Below are 10,925 nucleotides of genomic sequence, written 5' to 3'. Positions count from 1 at the left end.
TCTCACCTCCCTCCTTCTCCCAGCCATTCCCCAGCCACTTATACTCACATTACTTCCATCCTCTATGTTCAACAATTCCTTAAAGTGTTCTCTCCATCTGCTCACTTTTTCTCCCTTCTCCACTAGTAATAATAATAATAATAATAATAATAATAATAATAATATCACCCTGTCTTACTAACCTAACCTAACCATAAAATAAGTGATTCCAGAGAGAGAGAGAGAGAGAGAGAGAGAGAGAGGGCGTGGTTAGGGTGTAGGTGGGAAGGAAGGAAGGTAGGGAGGGTGGGGCAGGTAGGGAGATTGGGGTGAGGTAGGGAGGATAGGTAGGGAGGGACGGGTGAGGTAGGGTGGGTGGGGAGGTAGGGAGGGTGGAGTGGGTAGGGAGGGGTAGGTAGGGATTGTGGGGTGAGTAGGGATGGGGGGGGAGGTAGGGAGGTAATATATAAAGAGACACACCAGGCGTCTCTCCAACACACCCTCCACACACTCTACCGAACAGACATGAAGCTGATGGTAAGTGTCTCTCTCTCTCTCTCTTTGCTACAATATTAACAAAACACTAACTTAAAAAATTCTCTCTCTTTCTCTCTCTCTCTCTCTCTCTCTCTCTCTCTCTCTCTCTCTCATTGCATCTAATATTATGAAGAAACTAACCAAAACTCTCTCTCTCTCTCTCTCTCTCTCTCTCTCTCTAACAATACTACGGCTCTACATCCTTTCTATAACACTTCTTCGTGACTAGCATCATATTGCAGTGTTAATCTATTGTTACAAATCAGCATTCAAGATGGAGAGATGGCAATTTTAGGCCAAGTTAGAGTGAAAGATTAATAGGAGAGAGAGAGAGAGAGAGAGAGAGAGAGAATTCTGTTTGAAAATTAGTGAATAATTCAGTCAGAAAATGTGTGTGTGTGTGTGTGTGTGTGTGTGTGTGTGTGTGTGTGTGTGTGTGTGAGAGAGAGAGAGAGAGAGAGAGAGAGAGAATTCTGTTTGAACATTAGTGAATAATTCAGTCAGAAAATGTGTGTGTGTGTGTGTGTGTGTGTGTGTGTGTGTGTGTGTGTGAGAGAGAGAGAGAGAGAGAGAGAGAGAGAGAGAATTCCGTTTGAACATTAGTGAATAATTCAGTCAGAAAATGTGTGTGTGTGTGTGTGTGTGTGTGTGTGAGAGAGAGAGAGAGAGAGAGAGAGAGAGAGAGAGAGAGAGAGAGAGAGAGAGAGAGAGAATTCCGTTTGAACATTAGTGAATAATTCAGTCAGAAAATGTGTGTGTGTGTGTGTGTGAGAGAGAGAGAGAGAGAGAGAGAGAGAGAGAGAGAGATAATTCCGTTTGAACATTAGTGAATAATTCAGTCAGAAAATGTGTGTGTGTGTGTGTGTGTGTGTGTGTGTGTGTGTGTGTGTGTGTGTGTGTGTGTGTGTGAGAGAGAGAGAGAGAGAGAGAGAGAGAGAGAATTCCGTTTGAACATTAGTGAATAATTCAGTCAGAAAATGTGTGTGTGTGTGTGTGTGTGTGTGTGTGTGTGTGTGTGTGAGAGAGAGAGAGAGAGAGAGAGAGAGAGAGAGAGAGAGAGAGAGAGAGAGAGAGAGAGAGAGAGAGAGAGAATTCCGTTTGAACATTAGTGAATAATTCAGTCAGAAAATGTGTGTGTGTGTGTGTGTGTGTGTGTGTGTGTGTGTGTGTGTGAGAGAGAGAGAGAGAGAGAGAGAGAGAGAGAGAGAGAGAGAGAGAGAGAGAGAATTCCGTTTGAACATTAGTGAATAATTCAGTCAGAAAATGTGTGTGTGTGTGTGTGTGAGAGAGAGAGAGAGAGAGAGAGAGAGAGAGAGAGAGATAATTCCGTTTGAACATTAGTGAATAATTCAGTCAGAAAATGTGTGTGTGTGTGTGTGTGTGTGTGTGTGTGTGTGTGTGTGTGTGTGTGTGAGAGAGAGAGAGAGAGAGAGAGAGAATTCCGTTTGAACATTAGTGAATAATTCAGTCAGAAAATGTGTGTGTGTGTGTGTGTGTGTGTGTGTGTGTGTGTGTGAGAGAGAGAGAGAGAGAGAGAGAGAGAGAGAGAGAGAGAGAGAGAGAGAGAGAGAGAGAGAGAGAGAGAGAATTCCGTTTGAACATTAGTGAATAATTCAGTCAGAAAATGTGTGTGTGTGTGTGTGTGTGTGTGTGTGTGTGAGAGAGAGAGAGAGAGAGAGAGAGAGAGAGAGAGAGAGAGAGAGAGAGAGAGAGAGAGAATTCCGTTTGAACATTAGTGAATAATTCAGTCAGAAAATGTGTGTGTGTGTGTGTGTGAGAGAGAGAGAGAGAGAGAGAGAGAGAGAGAGATAATTCCGTTTGAACATTAGTGAATAATTCAGTCAGAAAATGTGTGTGTGTGTGTGTGTGTGTGTGTGTGTGTGTGTGTGTGTGTGTGTGTGAGAGAGAGAGAGAGAGAGAGAGAGAGAGAATTCCGTTTGAACATTAGTGAATAATTCAGTCAGAAAATGTGTGTGTGTGTGTGTGTGTGTGTGTGTGTGTGTGTGTGTGTGTGTGTGTGTGTGAGAGAGAGAGAGAGAGAGAGAGAGAGAGAGAGAGAGAGAGTGAATTCCGTTTGAACATTAGTGAATAATTCAGTCAGAAAATGTGTGTGTGTGTGTGTGTGTGTGAGAGAGAGAGAGAGAGAGAGAGAGAGAGAGAGAGAGAGAGAGAGAAAGCCTCAGATATATATATATATATATATATATATATATATATATATATATATATATATATATATATATATATTTTTTGCAAACTTTGACAATCACTAAAAAAATTATATTCTATGAGAATTCGAAAAAAGGCTACTTAACCCCTTCAATCCCATGACTTATTCTTTTTTATCTATCTAGTTATTTATCTATCTGTCTATCTACCTACCTATCTATTAATGTATCTTTCTATCTATCTATCTATATTTATGTTGTATCTCTCTATTAATGTATGTATTTATCTATCTATCAATTTACCGGTATCTATCTATCTAATCTATTTGTCTATTTTAACCATTACTATTTATCATTAATCCACATCAATCCAGGGTAAGTGTAATTAAATCCCCCCTTACTTAGAACAAAAATCCCAGCTTGAAAATAAATCGCTCACTGGCAGGCATAATGTATTACTAAGAGCGTTATGGTGGTGAAGGAATTATATATACATTTTTGGGAAGCACAGCCATTAATATCTATCTATCTATCTATCTATCTATCTATTATCCTAACGAGGCTCAATCCTCTCATCATAACTCTCCTAGTCAGTATCTACACTCAAAAAAAGCCCGAAATGAATAAATGAAAGAAATGCACTCGGGAGCCGAATGCCAATCGTCCGCCTGAATATGTCGTAGGTCAAGTCAAAGATTTCGGCCATATCTTGATTCCCTGAAGGTTTCATGTTGATAGCTGAAGCCGTTCATGAGATACACACACACACACACACACACTCACACACACACACACACACTGGCAAGAACATCATCACACACACACACACACACACACACACACACACACACACACACACACTGGCAAGAACATCATCACACACACACACACACACACACACACACACACTGGCAAGAACATCATCAATCACACACACAAACACAAACACACAAACACACACACACACACACACACATAGGCAAGAACATAATCACTCACACACACACACACACACACACACACACACACACACACACACATAGGCAAGATCATCATCACTCAAACACACACACACACAAACACACACACACACACACACACACAAACAAATCCAATAAAACCACCCACACACACACACACACACACACACAAATGCAAGAACATCACACACACACACACACACACACACACACACACACACCCAAGAACAACACCACACACACACACACACACACACACACACACACACACACACACACACACACACACAAATGCAAGAACATCACACACACACACACACACACACACACACACACACACACACACACAGAGGCAAGAACATCATCACACACACGCTCACTCACACACACACACACACACACACACACACACACACACACACACACACACACACGCAAAAACATCCACACACACACACACACACACACACACACACACACACACACACACAGGCAAGAACATTATCACTCACACACACACACACACACACACACACACACAGGCAAGAACATTATCACACACACACACACACACACACACACACACACACACACACTGGCAAGAACATCACTCACACACACACACACACACACACACACACACACAGGCAAGAACATCATCACTCACACACACACACACACACACACACACACACACACAGGCAAGAATATCATCACTCACACACACACACACACACACACACACACACAGGCAAGAACATTATCACACACACACACACACACACACACACACACACACACACACAGGCAAGAACATTATCACTCTCTCTCTCACACACACACACACACACACTCCGCCTTGCTAGAAGATGGAGGGATGATGACTTGATATTTGCCCTGTAAGTTAAGAAATATGCCAAACATGACACGAAAATAAAAACTGCACACTAAAATACCAGAAACCAAGGAAAAAAACAACTAGATAGATGCGGGAGCTCCAGGGCCTTCATATGGGGCTTAGCTCAAGTGACGAAGTTCACGGGAAGCGTTAGTGAGTGACAGAAGGACAGGGCCGCTCCAAGAGATGTTCCCGTATCTAAAAATTAAGACACACTCACCATCCCAGCTGCGTTGATCTGACTTGCGCGGGCGTGTATCGGGTATGTGTGTGTGTGTGTGTGTGTGTGTGTGTGTGTGTGTGTGTGTGTATCTAGGTATGTATACATCTATGCATGGATTGATGGATGGATGGATATGTGAATGTATGTATGTATGTATGTATGTACAGTATACATGTATATGAAGTATGTGTATGTTTATGTGTGTGCGTGTGTGTGTGTGTGTGTGTGTGTGTGTCTGTGTGTGTGTGTGTGCGTGCGTGCACTGGCATCGTCGTCAACCCCTCACACCTTCCACAGTAACTCACAAGCCTCCATAACTTCACCCTGAGCGCATTTTCCATAGCGAATTATTTCCCTTCTCACTCCTTATTATCTCAGTCACGTATATTTATTTAAACACATCAATTTTTTCTGTGTTCAATCCGTTCTTGCAAAACTAAGTCGGTTCTAGAACGGGGTAAAGAAACATAAACCCTCCACAGTGAAGCTTCAAATTCGTGTTCATGAGACATAGGAGAGAGAGAGAGAGAGAGAGAGAGAGAGAGAGAGAGAGAGAGAGAATGTGTGTATTTGTGACAGTGAGAAGGAAAATGCTACGAAAATGGAAAGACCTATACATTTACAGAGAGAGAGAGAGATTCGAACCCTCCAAATCAGCCCACACTTAAGGCTTCGAACTTGCCTCGCTCACACACAGTCCTCTTCACAAACCACAAAATATCTCGATTTTCAGAACTCCCTCGCTGCACACACCTTCAATTCCGCCCTTAATCCACATAAATAATCCATGCACACACTCGTTCGTGAGCCTGACACCGTTAATCCACCCAAAGTACGTAAATCCAGCGAAATCCGGGTAAAAATCCACACGTAAACACACCCATCCACGGGGCAGGTGAGACTGAGAGGCTGGGCATGTAAACAGCTCGATCCGGCACAAACCCCATTCGTCCCTAAGTCATTTTAAGTTAGAATGGGTTAGATTAGGTTAGATTAAGTTAGGTTAGGTTAATTTGTATCAGATTAAGTTAGGATAAAGTACTGGCTTGAGTTACGTAGGCGAAACGGGTGGGAACGAATTGATCTACGTGGTACCGGATCGAACGAATACCAGATATTATGGCTCAAGGAATGACGTCACGGCCAGAAAAATTGCTCTATAGTGACCGCTAAAACACACACACACACACACACACACACACACACACATATTCGCCCCTTCTCCGGCAAACACAGATGATTCATAAACTTGCGATTTATTAACTGTTTTTAAAAGTCACAATTGCACTGCCCCACGACCAGAAAAGCAGCACAGTTCGGTAACATCAAATCCGGCGCCAATGCACCATCACTCGGGCTCTCGTTTGAAAAGCTGAAATTTTTTGATGTTATATTATTCTCTACCGTCAGCTTCCCTGTGTGAGAAATATTGGATTTTCTGTGTAAAGACGGGGATTATTTTGAGGGTAGCTAGATTTAACCAGGCATTTTTTCGGGATTAAATTCTAGATGTAGGATTACACGGGATATCCCCCGAAATCAGGTATAAGGAGGGATTTATTACCCTCCCTTTCGCCCCCAGGATTTACGCCCGTGATTAAGATGGTTTGGACATGTTGAGAGGAAGGGGGAAGTTGACTGGTTGAGGAGCATTACGATTATAAATGTGAAGGGCAAAACATACACAGAAGGAAACAGAGGAAGACGATAGGTGAGGTGTGGTGTGGAGATGGTGGGGCAGGAAGCAAGGGAAATAATTCAGGATTGTTACCCATGGAGAGGCGTCATGAAGTGAAACACCTGCAAATACTAGCATGGTTAATTGTCTCTCTCTCTCTCTCTCTCTCCCTCCTTCTTCTTCTTCTATTTGAGGGTGTGTTACAGGCTCATAGTAAAGCCATACCTCCCCTCCCTCCTCCCTCAGGTGCTGCTGGCCGTGGTGGGCGCCGCGTGTGCCGCCGCCCTCCCTGACGCCGTCCCGTCCCCGGTGTCGGACACAGCGGAGGTAGCGCAAGCCAAGGCCGAGTTCCACGCAGCTTACGAGGCGGCGGCTGCTGCTGCTGCGGCGGGGCAGGTGCCGGAGGTGGTGGTTCCCGAGGGCGCCCCCAGCCCCGTGCAGGACACAGAGGAGGTCGCGGCGGCCAAGGCAAAGTTCCAGAAGGAGTTTGAAGCCGCCGCCGCCCGAGCCGAAGCCGCCCCCGACACCGACCTGGACGGCGCCGTATCCGCCTACACCGGCTTCCTGTCAACCCTCGATGGCCGCCTGTCACCCTACTACAACAGCTTTGCCCCGGGCCTGCCCTACGCTGCCCTGCCCTACACAGCCCTGCCCTACACTGGTCTGTCTCCCGCCCTACCCTACACTGCCCTGCCCTACACTGGCCTACCCCACGCCGCCCTGCCCTACACTGGCCTACCCCACGCCGTCCTGCCCTACACCGGCCTGCCCAACGCCTACCCTGGCCTGCACACACTGCCAGTCATCAAGGCGGCTGAGTAGGCTGGACCGCTGGACCGATTTCCCTCTTGCTGTGTGTGTGAGGAAATAAACCACTTGAAGCATTGTGTGTTGTTACCTGTGTCCTTTTTACGTATACGACTCTGGCCATAGGTTTCAATAGCCCGTTCCCTTGTAAGTAGACGTAGCCGAGGGGTGGAATTATATAGAGAAGGTTATCTGGTTGTATCGTCGACGGGAGTGGCACCAGGAAAGGGTAATGGTGAGGCGTTGTAGGAGAAGCCAGTGTAGGCCGTCTCTGTTCCGTTATCCTCTTCGTATTTTAAATGTGGTGATGAAATAGGCAGATTGGGGTCGATGGAGTTTATGGTGAGACACTTACAATAAACAGCAAAGTCTCCTATAGTTGACCCTCGTGTTATCTGGCCTAATTTCCAACCCCTCCTCTCTCTCTCTCTTGTTCTCCGTCTAACCTTCCTACCGCAACATCGGACTTATTTCCACCTCCAGTTCCGGCTGTGTGGGTGTACGTGTGCGTGTGTGTGTGTGTGTGTGTGTGTGTCGGTCATGTTTCCGGCACATGATCAGGGGTGTTTGGCGTTCTTGATTAGTCTCTGTAAAGGGGGTGTGTAGTTGCCTCTTCCTGGACAGCTCATACATAACTTCCTGTTGTACATATTTTTAGCTATACAGTATACAGTAGTTACATACCGTAGTTAAAAATTGTGTTATTATGCCTACACCCTGAGCCCCGACAGTCCTTCTACGTGCCATACACCTCCATTTCACCACTTCGCCGCTAAGACCCACCGTCCATACTGAATACATGCTAGGGGTGTCTCATACAGGACTGGTGCCTCTCTCCACACGCTGCTCACTTTAACCTGATCTATCATCAACGCTGGGATGTAACAAGAGACACTAGAATATGATGCTAGTCACGAAGAAGTGTTTAGAATAGGAAGTAGAGATGTAACATAAAATTAACACCATGCAGAATACGCGCTAGTCACGAAGAAGTGGCCTAAGGAAAGGATGTAAAGTCAGTATTGTTATATTCTCTCACTGATTTGTGACATGAAATTAAAAGGAGAGAGAGAGAGAGAGAGAGAGAGAGAGAGAGAGAGAGAGAGAGAGAGAGAGAGAGAGAGAGAGAGAGTCCTCAAGTCTAAAGTCTCTCTCCTTAGCAAGTCTTGGTTGTAATTTGGCCTTGTCTATTGCAGGATGGAGAGTGAGAGACTGACGAGGAGAGTGTGAAGGAGCGTTGTGGTGTGGATGTGGATGTGATAGGAAGCGTTAGGAGAAACACACTGAGGTGGTTTGGCCATGTGGAGAGGATGGAGAGTGAGAGACTGACGAGGAGAGTGTGAAGGAGCGTTGTGGTGTGGATGTGGATGTGATAGGAAGCGTTAGGAGAAACACACTGAGGTGGTTTGGCCATGTGGAGAGGATGGAGAGTGAGAGACTGACGAGGAGAGTGTATGTGAGTGAGGTGGAGGGGGAGAGAGGGAAGGGGAGGCCAAGGATGAGATGGAGGGATGGAGTTGAGAGATATGTGAGAGAGGAGGGTGTGAGCTGGGAGCAGGGCAATGAAATGGCGGGGGACAGGGCGACATGGAGGCGATTTGTTTGTGGCCACCCTTTACGGGATTACGGGGTTTGGCAATAGATAGATAGATAGACAGACAAGGAAAGGAGAGGGTCAAGTCTTACCATGTGCTCTGTTCTTCCTACGAGAGAAAAATGATGTTATGTCTTGTGCAGGAAGGAAAAGGGTGTGTGTGTGTTTTTTATGCAAGAAAGAAGGAACCAAAGGCAGAGAGAGAGAGAGAGAGAGAGAGAGTTTAAGTCAGTCTGTTCTTAATACTGAAAGCAAGCTGTACCTTCCAAGAAAAAAAACAAAAACAATACAAAAGAGAGCCAAATTCAAGATCCGTTCATTTCGAGATGCCTGGACACACCTCGTTTAAAAGACTGGAGATCATAGGAAGTAGGAAGTACAGACAGAGGGAGACAGTTCCGGAGTTGATATTCCCATGTGTCTAGTTCCTCCTGCGTTTAGAAAGATTTGCATACGTCGGCCTTGGTCACCTAATGGCACCTCTCCACTGCTCAATCTCTAGCAGACATTACATTCAGTCCATTATCCATGAGGTCACACTCTATGGCCTCATCCCAGGTCTTTTTCGGTCTGTCTCTTTCAGCCCTTATGCCCTGGTCACCTAATGGGAACTCTCCACTGCTCGATCTCTAGCAGCCTCTATATTCATTCCTTTATTCATGAGGTATCACAGTATGGCCTCATCCCAGGTCTTTTTCGGTCTGTCTCTTGCAACCTTTATGCCTTGGTCACCTAATGGCAACTATCTACTGCTCGATCTCTAGCAGCCTTTTCATTTAGTCCCTTTTCCATGAAGTCACACCCTATGGCCTCATCCCAGGTCTTTTTTTGGTCTGTCTCTTGCAGTCCTACCCTCAGCGTTCACACCCCTCACCCTCCACACCCAGCTGTCATCCTCCATCCTCTCCACCTACCCAAACCATCTCAGTCTACCTCTTCTCACCATAATACACTCAAGTCCCATCCTTCCTCTCACCTCCAATCTGGTCTATCTATCTATTTATCTATCTACAGCCCGACGGCCTAATCCCACAAAGGGTGGCCGCACACAAAACGCCTCCAAGTAGCTCTGTCACCCACCATTTGACTGCCCTCCCCCCCAACTCACTCCCCCCTCCCTCATATACCTCTCAACTCCATCTCTCCACCTCATCCTCGGTCTCCCCCTCCCTCTCCCTCCCTCCACTTCACCTACATACATCCTCTTTCATTCTCCATTCTCTCCACATGTCCAAACCACCTCAGTGTATTTCTCAAAAAATACTAACACTATATATATTGTTTTTATGCAGTTCCCAGTACTGATCAGTACCGAAGACAATACTTGCACTCAAAATCACAGGACAGAACACATCATCATCATCATCATCCGGACCTCCTTTCCCACCCAAGGGCAGGGGGAGGAGTAGCAATGTTCACACAGCCCAAATTTGCCCAATCCAATGGGCCACGCTTCCAATCACTCATCATTCAAGTCCCCGGAATCCTGGCTCTATCGGATACGCCAAAAACATTCACCACGTTCTGTAGCTTCACATTAACGTATCCATAGAGTCTATCCGGACGCTGCCACGTTAAAAAGGGGTGCCAAATCCCTGATCATGCACTTCTCACAACATTCATCCAGCCAGCCCGATCTCTTGTCATCACATTACTTCATCCATGTTTCAGAATGGTGTGTGCAATAAGAAGGCCAATACTTATTTAGCTGACTGTACAAGATAATGTTCTCTTTCAGCCGCCAACCTACTTTTCAGTGGTGGAATACGGTAATACATCCATACTTTCCTTAATATTTCTCTCCTCAGTACTAAATACTCATGTGGGATTGAACGGGGAGGCTGCCAGAGATCGAGCAGTTTAGCGCCGGCATTAAGTGACCACGGCTAATGAGTATAAGCATGATGGAGCGCTTATATAAGATACGATTCTTCACAGCCAGTAGCACACATCACCATCCACCTCGTACAACAGCTCAGTCATACACGTAGGTATTTATCAGCGGCAGGTTTGTTCTTAAATATGTAATTCAAATATAGTCTCTAGTCTTGTACGGTACTT

At 45.5% G+C, this 10,925-nt stretch overlaps 1 protein-coding gene across 1 annotated transcript in view; it reads left to right on the top strand.

Annotated features, from left to right (window-relative positions):
* The first annotated feature begins 504 nt into the window (after positions 1 to 504).
* LOC145391158 (uncharacterized) overlaps positions 505 to 10,925 on the top strand; it is a 15,882-nt gene continuing 5,461 nt past the window's right edge. The window contains exons 1-2 of the mRNA XM_080265837.1: positions 505 to 516; positions 6,710 to 7,025. Of these exons, the coding sequence (XP_080121963.1) occupies positions 505 to 516; positions 6,710 to 7,025 (328 nt within the window). The remainder of the gene's footprint in view (positions 517 to 6,709; positions 7,026 to 10,925) is intronic.

This window comes from Coenobita brevimanus, chromosome 17, assembly GCF_032717465.1.
Source record: "Coenobita brevimanus isolate Jiangsu-jjx chromosome 17, ASM3271746v2, whole genome shotgun sequence".
NCBI classification, from domain to species: Eukaryota; Metazoa; Arthropoda; class Malacostraca; order Decapoda; family Coenobitidae; genus Coenobita; species Coenobita brevimanus.
The sequence above is the reverse complement of the archived record's forward strand: the minus strand, read 5'-3'. Positions and strand labels throughout refer to the sequence as shown.